At 46.1% G+C, this 20439-nt stretch overlaps 1 protein-coding gene and 1 long non-coding RNA gene across 2 annotated transcripts in view; one reads left to right on the top strand and one right to left on the bottom strand.

The window, feature by feature from the left end:
- Positions 1 to 3069: 3069 nt before the first annotated feature.
- On the bottom strand, positions 3070 to 4430 carry LOC144233679 (antimicrobial peptide NK-lysin-like). The gene is made up of 4 exons (XM_077766694.1): positions 4379 to 4430; positions 3742 to 3845; positions 3149 to 3317; positions 3070 to 3086 (listed from the first exon to the last, which is right to left on the bottom strand). The coding sequence occupies exons 1-4, from the start codon at positions 4428 to 4430 to the stop codon at positions 3070 to 3072; spliced, it is 342 nt and encodes a 113-aa protein (XP_077622820.1).
- Positions 4431 to 19528: 15098 nt separating this feature from the next.
- The window catches only part of LOC144233650 (uncharacterized), a 13902-nt gene continuing 12991 nt past the window's right edge, over positions 19529 to 20439 (top strand). The window contains exon 1 of the long non-coding RNA XR_013335724.1: positions 19529 to 19613. This is a non-coding gene — a long non-coding RNA (uncharacterized LOC144233650). The remainder of the gene's footprint in view (positions 19614 to 20439) is intronic.

The raw sequence follows: 20439 nt of genomic DNA, 5'->3' as shown, positions 1-20439 counted from the left end.
TAAAAGTATGCTAACAGGCTGCACTTAAAAAGCATCATAACTGGGGCACCTAAGTGTCTCAGTTGGGTAAGCATCTGACTTCCGCTCAAGTCAAGATCTCTTGGTTCATGAATTCGAGCCCTGCTTCGGGCTCTGTGCTGACAGCTCAGAGCTGGAGCCTGCTTCAGATTCTGTGTTTCCCTTTCTCTCTGCCCCTCCCCTGCTTATGTTCTGCCTATCTCTCTCTCTCTCTCTCTCTCTCTCTCTCTCTCTCTCAAAAATAAACATTTTTAAGAAAAGTATCATAACTTTTCCACTTATGTGAGTAACCAAATATGTGGACCACTTTTGAGAAACTGCCATTCTGCTAAACAATTTCTGCAGACTGTATGAAGAAGGTGCTCATAGGGGCGCCGTGGTGGCTCAGTCAGTTAAGCATCCGACTTCAGCTCAGGTCACGATCTCACAGTTTGTGGGTTTGAGCCCTGCGTCAGGCTCTGTGCTGGCAGCTAGCTCAGAGCCTGGAGCCTGCTTCGGATTCTGTATCTTCCTCTCTCTCTGACCCACCCCTGCTCATGCTGCCTCTCTCTCTCTCTCAGAAATAAAAAAAAAATTAAAACTTAAAAAATAGTGCTCATAAAAGGAAATTTAAATGTCTTCAAACAATGGTCCTGGGAAAACTGGACAGCCCCATGGAGAAGAATGAAGGTAGACCCTTAAGTTCTACCATACACAAAAAAATCACTAGAAAAGGATTAAACACCTACATGTAAGACACAAAACTATAAATCACTAGAAGAAAACATAAGGGGAAAGCTGCATGACCTTAGACTTGGCAATGATTTCTTGGATATGACACCAAGAAATGCAATATGGACAAATAACATTTCATCAAACTTAAAAACTTTGTGCATCAAACAGCACAGTAGACAAAGTAAAAGGGCAATTTATGGAATGCATAAAAATGTTTGCAAATCATTCTCTAATAATGGAGTAATATTCAGAAAATAGAAAGAAATGTTAAAACTCAACAACGAAACACCAAATAATTTAAAAAGGGCAAAGAGGGGCACCTGGGTGGTTCAGTTAGTTAAGAGTCCAGCTTCGACTCAGGTCATGACCTTACGGTTGGTGGATTTGAGGCCCACAGTGGGCTCTGTGCTGACAGCTAACTCAGAGACTGGAGCCTTCTTCAGATTCTATGTCTCCCTCTCTCTCTGTTCCTCCCCTGCTTGCACTCTGTCTCCCTCTGTCTCTCAAAAATAAACATTTTTTTAAAAAGGTGAAAAGACTTTGAATAGACACTCTCCCTATAAAATATAGAAATGGCTAACAAGCATATGAAAAGATGCTCAACATCAATAATCATTAGGGAAATGCAAGGCAAAGCCACAATGAGATAGCACCTCGTACACGTTAAGATGGCTCTTATCAAAAAACAGAAAATAGCAAGTGTTGGTAAAGATGTGGAGAAAGTGTGTGCTATTGTTGTAAAATTGTAAGACCGCTATGCAAAGCAATATAGTGGTTCCTCAAATATATGTAAATACACACACAGACACACACTCATTATTTCACTTTAAAAAGAAAACTCGTGTCAAATGCCATAACAAAGATGAACTTTGAGGACATTATGCTANAAGATGTGGAGAAAGTGTGTGCTATTGTTGTAAAATTGTAAGACCGCTATGCAAAGCAGTATAGTGGTTCCTCAAATATATGTAAATACACACACACACACACACACACACACACACACTCATTATTTCACTTTAAAAAGAAAACTCATGTCAAATGCCATAACAAAGATGAACTTTGAGGACATTATGCTGAGAGAAATGAGGCAATTACAAAAAGACAAATATTATAGGATTTCACTTGTATGAGGCGTCTAGAGAAGTCAAATTAATAGAAATATAAAATAGAAATATGTGGACCGCTTTTGAGAAATGAGGATTTTCAGGCTTTGAGTCTGAAAGGGGGGGAAAGGGAAGTTATGGCTTCACAATAAGTATAGAGTTTCAGTTCTATGTCACAACAATGCGAATATACTCAACACTGCTGAGCGTACGTTTCAACATTGCTATGATGGTAAATTTTGTGTTTTGCGTTTTTTACAACATTGACAAAATAGCATTCTGTTAGAAAGAGGTGGTTCGGCTCACAACTCAATGACACAAGCATTTCGCCTTGAATAACCACCAAACTCCGTGTGCATTAGAAGTGCTGTCTGCATCCTTCCCGTCTCATCACACAGGACACCATAAATACATGCTCTCAGGAAACACCATTTAATAAAATTATTAATATATTATATTAAACACTGGGTACTATGTGAATTTAAGGTGATCTTACTACCACTTTGTAGATTGGCAGTTGCTTGAGGTAGGTGTCTTTGTATTATTTGTCTCCTATTCTGACACCAAGATGTGACACAGACTTGGACTTGTCCAGAGCTCTGTGAGAAGCCCCTGGCAAGTGAGGAGCTGTGGTTTGAAGTTTGGAAAGAGCCTGAGGCTGCCCTGTACGGAAGGGGTGGGGGAGCAAAGGCCGAAGGAAGTGTGAAGACCACAGAGCACAGATGCAGAGCCTGGCCAGGGCGAAGCGGGTCCGCACCGGGATGGGGCAGTTCCAAATTCCCAGGAGGGAGTCATTGGCTCCAGCTTGGGCCAGGGGTCTAAGTGACCAGGAGGGAGGGATGTCACATGACACAAGCTCAGTGTTCTGGGGTGTTGGGGGGGGTGAGAGGGAAATGGTAGAGAACTGAGAAGGGACTGGGGTGAGCAGGTGCCCCCAAAGGAGTCTGAATAATGAAGCCAGTGCCCTCACGCTCCCTCCTGACAGGTTACCGGAGCAGGCTTGGCCTCTGTCCTTTCCTAGCTTCTGTCCCTAAGGGTGAGGCCACCTTCCCCCTGCTCCCACCTTTGGAAGTCTGTGCTAACACTCCATGTGCCCTGAACCCCTCCTGTCCCACCTCAAGGCCTCCCTGGGGCTGTCCCTCAGATCTGTCCTACACTGTGGGCCTCTCCCCTCTCCTGGGACCATTTCCACCTGCAGGTAAACACCTTAATCACAGACCCCACCTCTACTTCACATGGCCTCCAGCTCTGCNCCAGGGGAGGTGAAGTGGGACCTCCAGGAAAGACCCTGCTGGCTCCTCCACACTCACCTATTGTAGGGGGACACATCCTGATTTTCACACAGATTTCCCGGGGGGTCTTCCCATTCACGATACCCTTGGTGATTTTACTAAATAATTCAGTGATTACTTTCTTGCAAGCATCCCGCAGCAAAGGCATCGGCTCGCACATCAGGGATGCAGTGTGTTTGATGACTTCCTGCAGTAGCACCATAGGAAGAGAGAGAAATCAGGTGAGCTCAGNCCAGGCCAGTGGGAGCCTCTAGGATCTTTCTGTGCTTTAGGGCCCGAAGCAGGCTGGCTGGCCCTTCCCACCTTCTTGTTAGTCTTGGTGGGGCTGAGACCCTCCAGGACCTGCCCCACACTCGCCACCCCTCACCCAGAGCAGCCCTCTCCCCTCTTCTCTACTCTGGTCAGAACCCAGAGGACCCTCTGGGGGAGGGCCCAGCCAGACTGAGGTAGCCCCACAACCGGGCACAATGGTGCAAACACCAGCATCTTCAGCCCGCAACTTTGCCTCCCCGCTGCCCTGCAGGATGGGCAGCCCTGCCTGCTGGTCCCAGGGAGGAGACAATATGTGAGGGAGGTTGTAAGGGGAAGTGAGCAGAGAGCCAGCCACCAACCTGGACGGCCTCCAGGATCAAGTTCTCTAAGAACTGCTCTTCCTGACACAGGTCAGCCGTCATCAAGTCATTACCCTCAGGAATCAAACCAGAGAAGGTCAGACCTGGGGAAGAAACAGCATCAGCGTCCCTCCGCAAGGGGAAGGAGACAGAATGGTCAGATCTCCTGGCTGGCGGGGAGGCGAGGAGGTGGCCAGAGCGCAGGACAGGAACGGGGCTGTGTGAGGGTCCAGGGGTCCTGTCCTCACACCCCGCCCTGGAGCTGCTTTGACCCATTCTCGACAACAGAATGCTCTCAATTCTTCTGGACAACAGGAGGAGAAGATTACACTACCCACCCCCCTTATCAATGCAACCACTTTCTGTCTCCCTGTATCCCTCTCTGTTCTCTCTCTCCCTCTCTCTTCCTCTCTCTCTCTCTCTCTCTCTCTCTCACACACACACACACACACACACACACACAAGATTTGGAGCTGCTCTGAAAAGAAACAACTCTCATCTCATTTCAGAGATCTTTCTTTCTCTCACCTTCCCCCTAGATTTCAAGTCCAGAGGCCTAGTCCAACCCAATGTCCAGACTGTCCCTCCTCTCAGCTAAGGAGGAGCTGCCAGGATGGGCACGGGGGAAGGTCCTTACCCGGGGTGGCCAGGAGCGCCGAGGCAAGGAGCAGGAGGGCCCAGGAGGTCATGATCAGTCAGCTGCTGGGGCTCCCTCCACACCCCCCTTTATGTAGCTGCCACCTCGCAATCTGACCTTGCCGGGTCCTACTCCTTTTATAGGCCACCCCCCGTGTCACTGGCTTTACCACAACACAGACACCAGTTTGTGGAGAAGTGGGGGGAGGAGTGCTTCCTCAGAGACTCCACACCGTCTATCTCCCACCCACTCCACCCCCCCACACTGCTACAGCTTTCCCAGTGAAGGGGGGGGCTGGAGGGCAGCAACTGCCATGATGCCCCCACAGCCCGGGATGTGGTAATGGACCAGCAATCCCTGCACCTGAGGGCTCAGGTAGGGCCCTTGGCCCTGGAGCTTCCCACCCCTCCCCCGCCCCTGCCCTCCTCTCCCAGGGGTCTGTGCTGCTGTGCCTCCCCCAGCCACCTCCTGTAGCCCTGCTCTCCCCCAGCCATTTCAGCCAATGGAGCTCAGTCAGACTCGGCCAGATTTAGACACAGGTCCCTCAGTTAGTCGCGGACACCTCCTCCCCGCTCTGCCTTCTGGGGCTTGGTGATCCCTGAGCACGGGCACCGCTGACACCTGGGTCCCCAGCCCCTCACCAGCCTTGTGGCCACCACACGGAGCCGGGCTTTTCCCTCAGAGCCAGGTGCAGCCCAGCCATCCCTCGCCTGGTCCACAGGGAGAGACAGCCCATGGGAAGGATGTGAGCCCCGGCCAGGGATCTAGTCCCAACCCCCCAGGGTCTGACCCTTCATCTATGCCATGAAGGTCACTGGGCCTCATCTGCAATGGAAATACAGGCTGGGCTGTTAACATCCACTATCGGATAGTTAATAAGCCATTGTCTAGTGTAAGTGTGTCCCAAAGATTGCATGGAATATGTATTTGCTGTTTACCTGACGCTCACATCCAACTGGGCATCCCATCTTTTGTCTGGCAGCCTTCACCCACTTCCTTTGTGGCTCAGAGGAGGAAACTGGGTGGGGAGAACAAGGGGCCTGACCTCAGTCACCTGGCCTCCTGGGGCCCTGGTGGGACTAGAACCGTCTCCCACTTCGGGAGAAAACTCCACTTCGGGAGAGACCACTTTGGGGTCTTTCACCTCCAGCTGCTGAGATGACAGAGGCACGTGGTCAGGACGAGCTGACAGGCTCCCATCAGCACCTCCCAGCCCTCCGTCCCCCTTCAGTGTCTGCTCTGGCTACTCCATCCCCTCCCACCTGCCCAGGATCCCCACCCTGGGCTAGTGCCCAGCCTCAGCCTGGCCTTTTTCTCTGAAATAGTCTACTTTCCTGAGCCCATTCAGAGCCCTGCTCTCCACTCACTTCTGCTGAGAAGGAAAGAGGGTGGAGTCCAGGCAAGCAGGTCTCTGACCAGCTGGGGGCACCTTGAGCTACATACTCATCTCCTGGAGACTTGGTTCCCATATCTGTGAAATGGATGTAGGATGTAGTACCGCCTGCCCCGGGGCTCCAATGGGCCATGTGTGTTTGTGCCAGGCCTCGGTGTGCCAGACAAAGCAGGCTGGTCCTGGGTCGGCATTCCCTAAAGTGCCTTCTGTGAGGGCACCTCCTTTGAGAGTCAGCAGGTGCTGTGGGGGACGTGGGGGAGAGGGTTCTTGTTCTTCAGTAAATGGCAGACTAGGAAGGTGCAATGGGCTGGGACTTCTGGCTGTCGGGGACTTCTCAGCACCCTTAACATGCCAGCGTCTCTGGTGGATCCCACAATTTCTGTCTTTCCTAAGATCATTGGCCACCAAACCTTTTGCTCAAGGAGCTATTGGAGGGATTGAGACAGAGTAGCTGACCTGGTCACCCTCTCAGGGTGTGTGACCAGGAGGATTGCCAGCCTAGGAGCCAGTTAGAGCCTGAGGGACAGCTGTCATGGAGACTAAAACAGACAGACAGACAGACAGGCGCCTCCCCAGACAGACAGATTGAGGGACTGCCTCATTCCTTTTTGCCTCGAGGTGGGCAGAGTGGAGGGTGGGGAAGCAGGTTTGCCGTACCTCCCATGATGGATCAGACTGATTCTAGAAACACGGGGGCCCCTGAATCCTTTCTGCCTGCTCACCTCAGCCCCAGGAGGACAAAAGCACCCACATACTCACCACACACACGCTCACTCACGTCACACCCTTTACACACAGTGCCTCACATTCACATAACTCTTCAAAGCAGTCACACAATTAATCTCAGAGCACACACTCATATACACTCATCAACTCTGGATATGCACACTTACATATACACCCACACTGACTAACACTCACATACTCTCAGGGACTCATAAATTCTCATACATGCACAAACACACACACACACACACACACACACACACGGTGCCTACATTCCTGCCCATTGTGGAAACCACGAAATGCCACACTAAGGAGCATGGAATTTCAGCATTTAAGTACTTTTGTCTACTATTTCTACATTTTTTGAAAAATATTTTAATCAGAGAAGAGAAAACAAATACTACAACATATAAGTTCATCAGGCACATATAATAAGCCTGTTGAAGATTCACAAGAATATCCATTCACATTTTAAAATGCATATATTTCAGAATAAGTTTATGTTTATAATTTATATGCCATATAAACTACTTTTAAGCGGCCTTTTTTGTTTAACAAGATATCACGAATGTCCTTCTCTGTCAGTCTATGTAGATTTCCTTCATCATTTCCACTGGTTGCTTAATGTTCTACTCTAGGGATGAGCTATACCTGGAGTCCTTTGATTTTGGGACTCGTGTGTCCACCATGACACTTTCACTGGCAGAGCAGAAGCTGGGAAAAGCCCTCTGATGACTCGTGCAATAGGCTATGTGAGCGATACAATGCCTTCTTCAGATAAGGTCCCTATGATCTCAAGATGGCTGCCGTAGCTCCTCCCTGCCTCAGAGCTTCATCCCAGATGGAAAAATAGAAATAATGAAGCAGGCATGGGTGCGATCTATTTAAGGGAAGCAAATCTTTCCCAGAAACCTTCAGCTCCCTTCTCATGCATAGGTCTTAGTAGCTGCAAAGGAAGAAAGCCTTTGATTGGACTTCCATTGTCACTTTGAACAAAATTGGGATTCTGCCAGCAAGGAGGGCAAGGAATAGGAATTGGGTAGGCAGTAGCAGTATGGGCCACAGGAGGACCTCGTGCTAAAGGGCATTTTGAAGGAAGACTTGATAGGACGTTGTAGCTAATTGGATACAGGAAACAGAGGAGAGAGAAGGCCAAAGTTTTAGCATATTTCAGGCCTAGGAGGCTGAAGGACTAGTTGTGAAGCAGGAAAAGAAGGAAAAGGAGATTGTTTGTCAGAAGTTCCGTTTGAAGTTTGCCCTGTGTGCAGCTATACGTGGACCACTCAAAGGCAGGTTTGCCTCTGCTGACAGCATCCCTCCCCACCAGGCCTAGAACAGCCCTCAGACCAAATGATCAAATGATGTCAAACTGGTTCACCTCAAGTATGGAAACCAGGCCTCAGAGGGCCAATGAATTGTCCAAGGGCACACAGCCTAAAAGGATAAGGTTGGGGATTAGAACCTAGGTCCAGCTGACTCCAGAGTCCGAGTTTTCCTCCATCCCACACTGTCCGTCTATCTAGGTGTCCAGTGTGGAGCTGCTACCCCTCTCACAGCCAGCTCAGGCATCGCCTCCGAGCTGCCAGCAAGCTTTCTGTTCTCTAACCACAAATACAGACCTTGGTCTAATGTGTGAAGACCACATTAATGAAGGGGAAAGCCTCTGGAGAGTGGCTCATTTCTTTCTTTGCTGTGGGTATTTTGGTAGGACCAAATATTCCAGTAAGTTCTTGCCTGGGGAGGTGAGAGATACAGGATGAGGTTCACATAGTCACAAGCCTCCACCCAGGTCCCTGGGGTCCCAATGAAGAGCACCTGGGAAGTACCTACTTTCTTCTTATTCCATGGGGTCCTCTGGATTGGCCCATTGCAAGTCAAGCCCAGACCCTCCAGGATTTCCTGTGTGAATGTTATTTCTTTGTGTATCTTCTTCAAGAAATCTTGGCTTTCTCCAAGGTCATGAAGGTATCCTCTTATTTTCTTCTAGGTTTCATAGTTGTTGTTTCTTTCAAGTTTATTTTTTGAGAGAAAAAGAGACAGACCATGAGCTGTGGAGGAGCAGGGAGAGAGAGACACACAGATTCCAGAGCATGCTCCAGGCTCTGAGCTATCAGCACAGAGCTCAACGTGGGGTTTGAACTCACAAGCCATGGAATCTTGACCTCAGCCAAAGTCGGATGCTTAACTGACTGAGTTACTCAGGAACCCCTAGGATTTATAGGGGGTTTTTTTTTGTTGTTTTTTGTTTTTCCTGAGATAGAGAGATAGTGTGAGCAGGGGAGGGTCAGAGAGAGAGGGAGACACAGTATCTGAAACAGACTCCAGGCTCTGAGCTAGCTGTCAGCACAGAGCCCAACGCAGGGTTCCAACCCACGAACTGTGAGATCATGACCTGAGCTGAAGTCGGACGCTTAACTGACCGAGCCACCCAGGCACCCCAGGATTTATAGTTTTTAACTTGGACATTTAAGTCTATGATTCATCTCAAGTGAGCTGGGTTGAGGTTCTCTAGTTTCAGAAGATTTTCCTTGAATGACTTTGGCACCCAGGGTGAGGGCGGGGTGGGGGAAGACCAAAACAAACACCAAATGTTGGTGAGGATGTGAATCAATGAGTATTTCTCACATTGTTGGCAGAAGTATAAAATGGCCGATCACTCTGAAACTTGGAATGACAACCTTGGCCTTCTGTGGAGTTAAGCCTTACCTGTCCTGTGACTCAGCAATGCCACGTCTACATCTTTACCCACATTAAATGAAAACATATGTATATACAGAATTGAAAATAGAGATTCAAGCAGATATTTGCACAGCATTGTTCATAGCAGTATTATTCACAATAGCCACAAGTGGAAAGAACTCACGTGTCCATTGACAGATGAATGGATTAATGACCATGTACTATATACTTACAACAAAATATTATTCATCCATGAAAAGGAACAAAGTTCTGACACATGCTTCATGGATGAAACTAGAAGCATTATTCCAAGGGAAATAAGCCAGATGCAAAAAGATAAATGCTGTAAGGATGCCACTTACATGAAATACCTAGAATAGACCAATTCATAGGGACAGAAAGTAGGTTAGTGTTACCAGGAGCTGGGAGAGGAATTAAGGGAGTTACTGCTTAATGATTGCACAGTGTCTCTTTGGGGTGTTGAACATTTGGGAAAAATAAATAGTGGTAATGGTTGTATAGTATTTTAAATGTAATCAACACCAATGAATTGTACATTGTAAATGGTTAAAATGGTAAATTTTGCTACCACAATAAAAAACATCAAAAAAAGAGTATATTCACAGAAACTTGGATAAAAGCTAAGAATTATAAGTGACCAAATGCCCATCCACAGGTAAATGAATAAACAAATTAAGGAATAGCCATACAATAAAATACTACTTGGCAATAAAAAGGAAAAATTTACTGTTATATGCAAAAATATATAGAGAGATGAATCTGAAACACTGAGCAAAAAGAAGCCAGACATAAAAGTCTACATTCCATATGACACTGTTTCTATGAAGTCCTAGAAGAGGCAAATCCACCCGTAGTGTAAAAAAGCAGAACAAGGGAAGGAGGCAGGAGGGGGGGCAGGGCAGAGACATCCTGGGGAAACGCCCAAGGTGATGACCATGTCTCCATCTTGATTGGCCTGGGACTCATGGGACGCATCGGGCAGATGTCCAAGTCTACTGTTACACACGCATATCCCTCCAGGTACGGCAGACCCAGGAAGCTTATCTACAACACTCTCCAGTTCCAAACAGTTTTTTGGCTCCTCGTGAACATTATCAAATACTTTCCAAGTGGATTGCATCCATTCACACTCCCGCCAGGACCCAGTTCCCTGTGCTCCCACGGGCACTAAATATTATCAGTCTTTATTTTACAAATTTAATGAGAGACAATAGCAACTTTTAACAACTGTTTATGACTGCAAATTAAGTTTAATGTCATCTCTGTATGTTTGTTCATTATTAAGTTTATTTGGGGGGAATTGTCTTTTTGTCCTTTATCCAATATCCACTCTACTATTTTTTTTGAATTCGTAGAAATTCTTTATGGAATAAACACATTAATGGTAAGGTATATTTGCTCCAAATATCTTGCCACTTCTTGGTTGACCCTTACCCTTTGGTAAATTTCTTCTTATGTTTAGAAAATGTTTAACTTCTAGAGTCAAATGTGTATTTTTCTTCATCAGATTTTTTTCAGTTTAGAAAGTTGTCATTACCCCTTTTTCCCNTCTGAAACTTATTTGAGTAAATTATAGAGGAACCAAAATTTGTTCTTTTCAAAATGCTATTCGGTTCATCTAAAACACTTATTGAATGGTATTTTCACCTCTCCCCTGAAAATTTGAAAGGATTCATCCATCATTTCTTTACTTCTTTATTTTTTTAAGAACTCTGCATCTAGTGTGGAGCCCAGTGTGGGGCTTGAACTCTCAACCCGATATCAAGACCTGCCTGAGATCAAAAGTCAGATGCTTAACCAACTGAACCACCCAAGTGCCCCTCATTCATCATATCTTAAGTTATTTGTAATAAGATCAAATTCTTTGCTGTGTATTCTGTCTCATTGACCTAAATAGCTAGTGTTCTATTTACACCACATCATTCAACCAGTATGACTTTCCTTTCCAGATTGTCCTTTGATATTACTTTAAAGAAATTATACTTCAGAATGGGAGAGGATATTTGCGATATTTGTCCAACACTGAGTTAATATCCAAAATATACAAAGAAGTTATACAACTCAACACTAAAATTAACAATAATAACAATAATAATAATGATAATCCAATTTTTAAAAAATGGACAGAAGACCTGAATAGACATTTCTCCAAAAAAGACATACAGATGGCCAAAAGACACATGAAAGTATATTCAACATTGGGGTTCCTGGGTGGCTCAGTCGATTAAGCGTCGGACTTCAGTTCAGGTCAGTACAGTTTGTGGGTTCAAGCCCCACATCAGGTTCACTGCTGTCAGCACAGAGCCTGCTTCGGATCCTCTGCACCCCCCTCTCTCTGCCCCTCCCCACTACCTCTCCCTCTCTCTCAAAAGAAAAAAAGATGCTCAACATCATAAATCCTCAAGGAAATGCAAATCAAATGGCTAGAATCAAAAAGACAAGAAATAACATATGTCAATGAGGATGTGGAGAAAAGGAAATCCTTACACACTGTTGCAGGATTGTGAGTTGGTGCAGCCTTTTGGAAACAGCATGGAGCTTCCTCAAAAAGTTAAAAATAGAAATACCATATGATCCAGTAACTCTATTACTTGGTATTTACCCAAAGAAAACAAAAATACTATTCAAAAAGATATACACACCCCTTTGTTTACTACAGCATCATTTACAGTATCCAAGATATGGAAGCAACCCAAGTGTCCATCCACAGATGAACAGATGAAGAAGATGAGGTATAAATGCACAGTGGAATTCGACTCAGCCAAAAACAGAATGAGATCTTGCCATTTGCAACAGTGTGGATAGACCTAAGGGTGCTATGCTAAGTGAAGTAAAACAGACAGAGAAAGACAAATACCATATTATCTCACTTATATGTGGAATCTTAAAAACAAAACGAATGAAGAAACAAAGAAAAGGCAGAATCAGATCTATAAATACAGAGAACAAACCGATTGTTGCCAGAGTGGAGCAACTTGAGGAGGTGGGCAAAATGGAAACCAGGAATGGGAGATACAGGCTTCCAGTTATGGAATGAATCAGACACAGGAAAAAAAGATACAGTGTACACAGAACAGTCAGTGGAACCGCAATAGCATTGCATCGTGATGGGTGGTAGCTATACCTGGGGTGACATAGAGACTGTCGAATCTCTATGTTGTACACCTAAAACTAATGTAATGTTGTGCATCAGCTATGGGGTGAGGGGTGGGGGAAGGAGATAATTTAAATAATTAAAAAATTATATTACACTGCAGATATTTTTAATACTGTAATAATTTATATACCAAAAGTATACCATATATACTAAATATATACTACCTACTAAAGATAATACTTAACTTTAGAAATTAATTCAGTAAATAAAAATATCACATTGTAATTCTTTTTTAAATTTTGTTAGAAGGAAACATTAACACGAAAAATATTTACACCATTATACTCACTTTTCCAACCATGAGCATAGCATGGCCTTCTGTTCTTCCAAGTCATCTTTTGTAGCTCTAAAAAATGTCATAGGAAGAATCTCAGGCACAGGAACCAAGCTCCAGCAGTGTGGCCTGCCGAGGTGACCACAGGACATTTCCTCAGCATCTCCCAGGCGGGGCCACAGAACAGACCTGCCTTGTTGAGCTGTGAGGAATCCTTCCCCCTCCCACACTGTGCCAGGACTCGGAGCTTATTCGCTGGGGCAAGCGGCCACAACAAAAGGAACATAGGGAACAAAAAGTAAGATCAGGAAAAGCAGTAAAAAGGAAATAAAATCGGAGGGTCATCACAGAAAGACCCAGCAGAGAAAGCACAGGATAGAAAACAGGGAAACAGGGTTCTAGCGTTGTGTATTTCAGCAGGCCGCCTGAGATTTAACTGAACACGACTGCTTTTCCTTTATAGAAAGGCTCTAGTCAGTGAACCAAACCAGCCCCTCCATGTTAACTGTCTGCTCTTCTTGGTTACACTCGGGGAAACTGCACTAAATGTCCTTACGGTTGGAAGGAGAATAAAAACGCCCATCTGAATGTTATGGACTACGTGTACATTTCCTAGCATTCATCCGGCTTTTACTTTCAGTGGCCACTTCCGCTGGGTTCTGTTTCAGGGATGTGGAATTTGAGGCCTCAGGCTTACGAGGCCTATTTACTCCAGTTATTTACATTTGCCTATTTCCTCGAACCTTTTCCTTTACTTACAGCTTTTTGCATTATCCAGCTTCCTGATAGTTTGTGCAGAAGAGTAACTGCATTTCTCTAAAAATCACCGCGTTTCCACATAGGTGTCAAAACCTATTTTTATTTCTTTATAGTAATTTTTTTTTCTTAAGTCATTTGAATTTGGAGTTCACTCTTTGCTGAGGCTTTGAGAGATCCAGCTACTGACCAAAGCCTGAGGCACAGGTCTCTTCTTCCCAGGGTCCTTTCTAGGTGAGCATTCAGGATTACTGCCGCCATTTTCCACGGTGATGATTCTGTGTTTGGCTCTGGAGCCTCTGGTCAGAAGTTATGACCTCAGCACAGGCTGTTGGGGTAACTTCCTCTGTGAGTGAGACCATCCTCTGTTTTCCCTTTTCATCCCCTCCAATTATAGTGTGAGCTCTAGAAAATGCTCTTCTCCAAACTGATCCTGTGTGCTCTTGGTATCTGCTTACCAACTCTACTACTTCAAGCAACCGTCCTATTCGTAAAGCACACACTCCAGTGTATTCTGGGAAGACCACATCCTGGTTGTACTTTGTCAATAGTTTTCTCATTGCTACAGTTTTAAGAGACATCCAAATGCTTGAGGTTGCATTTGTCAACTGGAAATGCTGCTTGGTTCCTCTTACAGTTCATGACCTTGGGCAAATGGGAAAACCTATATCAATAATAGTTTGTGAATGATTTATCAAATTAGTTTTACCCTTAACACTGATCAAAACTGGCAACTACAATACGAATCCTTTTTAAAATGGGAAAGAATGATGACTCAGAACATATAAAAAAATAACTGAACTGAATGAAGGTTTACCCCTTAAATTTTATACTTTTTCACAAAGTATCTTTTGGGAATATAATACTATTTGTTATATAGTGATTTCTTTGACAAATAGAATACTTCTAGGAAAAGTGTGTAGGCTTCTTTGGGAACACTGTATGTTACCAACAGTACTTTGATATTCACACATCAATGAAATGAGTTTTAACATTCAGCCATATTGGTATTTGTGTTACCCAACCAAGCACTACGTGCAAGCTTTCTGTAAGCATGAGATTCATTGTTAACTCTAAATACAAACTTAAATAAACACATTTTATCAAGTAATTAAAAAAAAAAAAAAGAACTCCAAGCAGTAGCTCACCACAAAAGAGAAGACAGCAAGAACAAAACCGGGTGGCCACTGTGGTTAGACTCACTCTTCCTGCTTCCCTCCTCCTGGCTGGAGAGGCTGAAAAGGTGCTCTCACATTTCCCAGAATTCATTGCACCTTGGGCCTGGAGGAAATCAGGATCTGCAGACACATGCAAGCAACCCTGAGGGAGTTTGGGAGGCTGACCCCAAGGGCCATCTCTCCTGCTCCTTCTGACTGTTTTGGCTGGTAGGCAAGGTCCTGGACATGTGAGGTTTGGGAGAAGGAGGCCTTCCAGTATCCAAAGGCTTCTTCAGTTGGGCTTTCCAACCCCCAGATGGCAGCTCTGCATGTGTGTCCTTGAACTCTGAATTCAGGGGCAACCTCAGAGACACCTATTGCTCTAGGCCTATTCCTTGAGGCCCAATCCAGAACCAGCTCTTTCGGTCCTACCTACAGTTTTTGAGGACGTAATTCCTTCTTTCAAGTCCCTTCCTCTTGAAAGCCCTGGGTTGTCCTGTTTTCTGCACTGAGCCCTGTCTGAGACAGCTTTCTCCCCCCCGCCCCCCGAATCCTCCTGTAAAAGACAGGAGAAGTGGCAGGGGGCTAACTTACTCCACCAGAGATGAGCATCTCTGTTGCTGCCCTGTGACCTCTATATCTTCAGGGTACCCTGGGAGTGTGGCGAGCACTCACGTGTGCACACACATACACACAGGCACACACATTTGTTCTTAGTTGGCTTTGTGGACAGATGTGGTCATGAGCTAGGGAATGCCAGCAGCCTCTAGGAGCTGAGAATGACCCTCAGCTGACAGCCAGTAAGCAAATGGGAACTTCAGTCCTACAGCATAGGAAGCTGAATTCTGCCAACAACCTGAATAACCTTGAAAGTAGATTCTTCCCAGATAAGAGCCTGAGCAGCCAACACCTTGATTTGGCCTTGGGAGACCCAGAGCAGAGGAACAGGTTGAGTCCACCCAGATTTCAGAGGAAGGAATCGTCAGGGACCACATGGGTGTTATGTTAAGCCAATATGTTTATGGTAATTGCTACAGCCACAAGAGAAAGTTGATACAGCCATGGGCTGACATGGGCAAGTGATTTCTCACTCTATTGCATGAGGGGGCCCTTGGAGATGATACTGTATGGGTCCAGGGCTTCTGGGAACAAAATGGAGAGAAATTCATAAAGGACACTGAGAGGCTGTACTATCGACCCAACTCCACTTGGACATGGGTAATGATGGGAAAGACTGACTTTCGACCTCCCAGCATAATCTGAGTCACCTTGACCATGATCTACTCTTCTGCGGTACAGCCGCATCCTGCTGACTACAGACCTGGCAGTTTAAGCCATCCGGTTAACAGATGTGAAAGATCTCAATTTAATTTCTTTTATTAAAGATAGGAAGGAATATGATTTTCTTCAAGTAGTTGATCGATTTCATCATATCTACAAATGATACAAAGGAGAAAGAGACAAATGAATAGTAGTATAACTTGGATGAGGTCGGAACGAGTAAGTTTTCTCTCCTTTGACACTCTGGACAGTATGACTTCCTTCACATAGTTGATCCATTTTGTTGTATCTAACAGGTATGGAATGAGAAAGATCTGCACTTAGTATATTTTCCTAAATTCTTCAATATAAGAAAAGATTTTAAAAGACTTTTTAAAGTATTAAAAGAGTTGATCATTTTATTATACCTATACCTGGCATGAGGCAAACAAAAAAATGCAAAGGGATCAATATCCTTTTGTTGATATTTGAGACTGGTTGATATATTAGTTTTGTGAAAAGAATAGTACAAGTGAGGGAGTTGCACTCAACAATTTAAAAATTTGTAAATCTGCAGATCATGTATTTCAGTGATGTTACTTGAATTCATTGAAAAAATTCATTGTGGGGGTACCTGGATGGCTCAGTCAGTTAAACACCCAAATCTTATTTGGCTCAGGTTGTGAGATCAAGCTCTGATTGGGCTCTGTGCTGGGTGTGGAGCCTGCTTGGGATTCTCTTTCTCTCTCCCTCGGCCCCTCCCCTGCTCATGCCTACAGACATGTGTGTGTGTGTTCTCTCTCTCCATCACACAAAATAAAAATAAAACTAGTTTAAAAAATCCAATGCGTACCCCAATATTCTGGAATAAAATCTATAGTCCAGGGGTGCCTGGGTGGCTCCCTCAGTTAAGCGGCTGACTCGATATCTGCTCAGGTCATGATCACACATTTCATGAGATCCAGCCCTGCTTCAGGCTCCATGCCAACAATATGGAGCCTGCTTGGGATTCTTTCTCTCTCTCGCTCTCTCTCTCACGTGCTCTCGCTCTCTCTGCCCTTAGCCCACTGACTTGGTTTCTCTCTCTCTCTCTCAAAATAAATAAATAAACTTCAGAAAATCTATAAATCCAAAAAATGAAAAAATATTATGTGACTTGTTTAAAAAATAAAAGCAGTTTTTTTTTAAAACTGGAAAAACAATGTGTACAACTCTATCAGTTTTGACACATGCCTACACCCGTGAAGCCATCACATCAGTCAGGATGAGGAACATGTCCATTGGCTCACTATGCCTTTTTGGATAAATGGAAGGATGGATGCACGCATGCACGCATGGATGGCTAGATGCCAGGATGGATGGGTGCATGGAAGCATGCATGAGGGGTGGATGAATGATGGATGGATGAACGAATGGATGAAATGAGTTGGCAAGAGGTGAAGGAAACGTGAATGATACACGGACTGGATGCATGGGTGGATGGATGATTGGAAGGAGCTCCACATGGTATAGCTTCCTCTCACATTTTGGATGCATCTCTCTGGAGACTTCTAAACTACATGTTGCAGACACACTTTGTGTATCAACTGACTGTAAGGTCCCTTTCCAGCGCTTGGGCGGCCTCCTGACCCCGGAAGCCTGACTGGTGGTTGAGAAATGAGCAGCACACCTGCTTTGTGTTTCAGACAGAAGGTCCTGAGTGCACCCCTCCGGCTGACTAGACATTTCAGATGGGGAGGGCTGGTTGAGAACCTCTCTCTAGTGTTCCTGATCAGAGCTGAGGTCAGACTCCCGACCACATGGCCACCAACATTTGAGTGATACCTCAGAACGTGACACAAAAGAGACATTGGGAGTTTTGCAAACCTCATCAGAACCACCCACAACCAGTTTCTCAAGTTCCCAGGCTGCAAGAGGGGCCCAGCTTCACCCAGGCCTCCGCTCTCAGATTTGAATTCTTTTACATCTCCTTTTCTGTCTCATGTCCATCTTCTGCTCATAACTTCACAAATGTCTCATAATCTCCCATCCCAGCATCATCCCTGCATAGGCCCCCATCCCTTGAGAAGCTCCAGAGTCACTGACAACTTCCATCTCACTGACAACTTCCATCTCTGGCTTTTACGGTCGATGAGAACTTGGATCCAGAGGCCTTCATAAGGGGCTTCTTACGCCCTTTCAGAGCCCACCTCTCCACTGCCCCCTCACAACCCTCACCTACCAACTCCATCCCAGAATCACCTAAATGAGTCTGGCTTCCCCTGTGGCCTCACTTAAGTGTTGGCTCTGTCCCTGGGTATCTGGGTACCTGACTCTTCCCTCATCCACTGCCCTGCTACAGTGCCTTGACCCACTCTTTCCAGGAAAGCAACCTGTCCCCATGGAAATGGCAGCTGGCACCCTTCCAGTCAGAATCAGCTTCTTTTCCCTTTTTTGATGCTACCATCACCCTTCCCCTGTCCTAAGGCACTTCAGACAGCAGGGCTCCCCTGGGCTTTCTCTCCTCCTCAAGCTGCCTCAGCACCTATGTCCCCCGACCTACTTCCTTCCTTGAGATGCCTTCCCCAGGCCCCACGTTTTCCCTCATACTTGGTACCGGTGCCGGGCATAGCTATCCTGGTAACCTTGGGACTCTACCTGAAGCACCTCTTCCTGCACAAAGGAGACCCAGACACCTCTGAGAGACCTCTCTGGATGTCTCATCTCCTTTGGCAGGAGCCACTGGAGGCTGAGCCAAAAACACAGAAAAGAACATAAGTAACAAAGGACAGATATTTCCTCCAAACCCATGGCAGCCACACTACATAGGTGGGACTGTAAGAACATTTAAAAGACTCAAAATTCCATTAATAAAATGTGGTCTCTGTAGCCAATGGAGCATTATTCCACTCTTCCTTAAGGAGGAGGAAACCCTGACACATGTTAAACACGGATGAACTCAGAGAACAGGATGCTCAGTGAAATAAGCCAGACACAAGGGACAAATACTGTGTGACTCCACTCAAAGGTCGCTCTGAGGGTAGTTGAAATCATAGAGACAGGAGGCAGAATGGTAGTGGCCAGGGCATGAGAGAAAGGGACTTACTTATTTTGTAATGGATACAGACTTGGTTTTGCAAGATGAACAGTTGTGGAAGCTGATGGTCATGGTGGGTGCACAACAGCATGAGTACTTACACTGAGTCGTACCCTTAAAACAGGTTATGATGCTATACTTTCTAATGTGCATTGACAATCCAGGAAGATGAAAGGCACCAGCAGGACGTCTTTGAAGAGCTATGGGCAATGTTCATTCAATGTAATATGCTGGCCCCATCAGCAAGGCTTAGACCGAGCCTCCCTGAAAATTATCCAACAAGCCCACAAACACACATTTGCAGGGACTTCTTGGAGACATTGTCCCTCGTCCTGCACACCTAAAATAATCCATCACAGGGGAATGACTAAATAGATTTATGGTAGAGTTCATAAAATGAAGCATAATGCAGGCAGGAAACAGTTAAAGCCCTGCTGTCCAACTTCAAGAGATGTTCGTGGTGAACTAGGTGGAAAAAAGTTAAGGACAGTAGGCATAGGGTAATCCCTTTTAGGAAAACAGTGGTTCCGCATTTCATTATTCTTCTACTGCTGTAACAGATCACGAAACTCACTGGCATGAATCAACACCCATTTATGACCTCACAGTTCCATAGGCCTGAAGCCTGGGAGCCACAAAGCCAGCACCGGCGGGGGGGCGGCCTGGACTCTCATCTGGAGGCTGAGAGCATCCACTGCCAGGGGGCCTCCACTACAGAGGGCATCACGGTCATCAGGTAAACTGATCACTAAGGTGGTGACAAGGAGCTAATGCTCTACCCTTGCACTGGCAGTAGTGTTGACCCTGGCATAGGTGAGCTCATCGCCCGGGTGCTCCCCCCCAACCCAGGGACCTGACCCTGAAGCCTGTGCCACTGAGAGGACACTTTCTGTCTCCTGAACCACCAGCTGTGCCCAGCCCCTACCCTGGAGGAGTCCCTGGGGACCCAGGCAGCATCGCTGGACAGGGCTGCTCAGAGCCACTCTGGAAATCTTGTCCCCACAGCCTTGTCTCAGACTCTTGGGCCCTTTAGGGGTTTTGTTTGTTCATGTGAACGCTCTCCTGAGTAATGACAATCACGTGCCCTAGAACCAGAGGCATTTTCTGGGAAAAGAGTGAGGAGAGGGTGGAGGTAGGTGGCCTAGGATGGTCCTGGGTTTGCTCCTTCAGGGCTTGCCCGGGGTCAAGAGCCAGGCAGGAAGCTCTTCAAAGGATTGCTCAAGAGTGGAGGGGGCCTGAGAGACTGGGGAGGAAATGGGAAGGGGCTCATTCTGGCTGCCCTGCCTCAGTCTCCCCCATAGCCCAGAGAGATGGGACCAGATGTGGACGCTCAGAAGCGCCCAGCTTGGAGTCCAGGCTCATGACTTAGGGCAGGAAGACGGAAGGAGCAGGAAGTGGGCATCAGGCGGGAGACGGGAGTGGGGGGACGGTGGCTGGCAGGAGTGTCACTGCTCAGAAGAGGCAGGGAATCAAAGCACCTGGAGGGCTCTCCAGGGCAAAGGCAAACACTGAGGTCCCTGCTGCTCCCACAGAGCCCTGCCCCCACGCCCCTCCCCCCAACC

The sequence above is a fragment of the Crocuta crocuta genome, unplaced genomic scaffold (genome assembly GCF_008692635.1).
Source record: "Crocuta crocuta isolate KB4526 unplaced genomic scaffold, BGI_CrCroc_1.0 scaffold275, whole genome shotgun sequence".
Lineage (NCBI taxonomy): Eukaryota > Metazoa > Chordata > Mammalia > Carnivora > Hyaenidae > Crocuta > Crocuta crocuta.
This window is presented reverse-complemented; position numbering and strand designations above follow the sequence as displayed.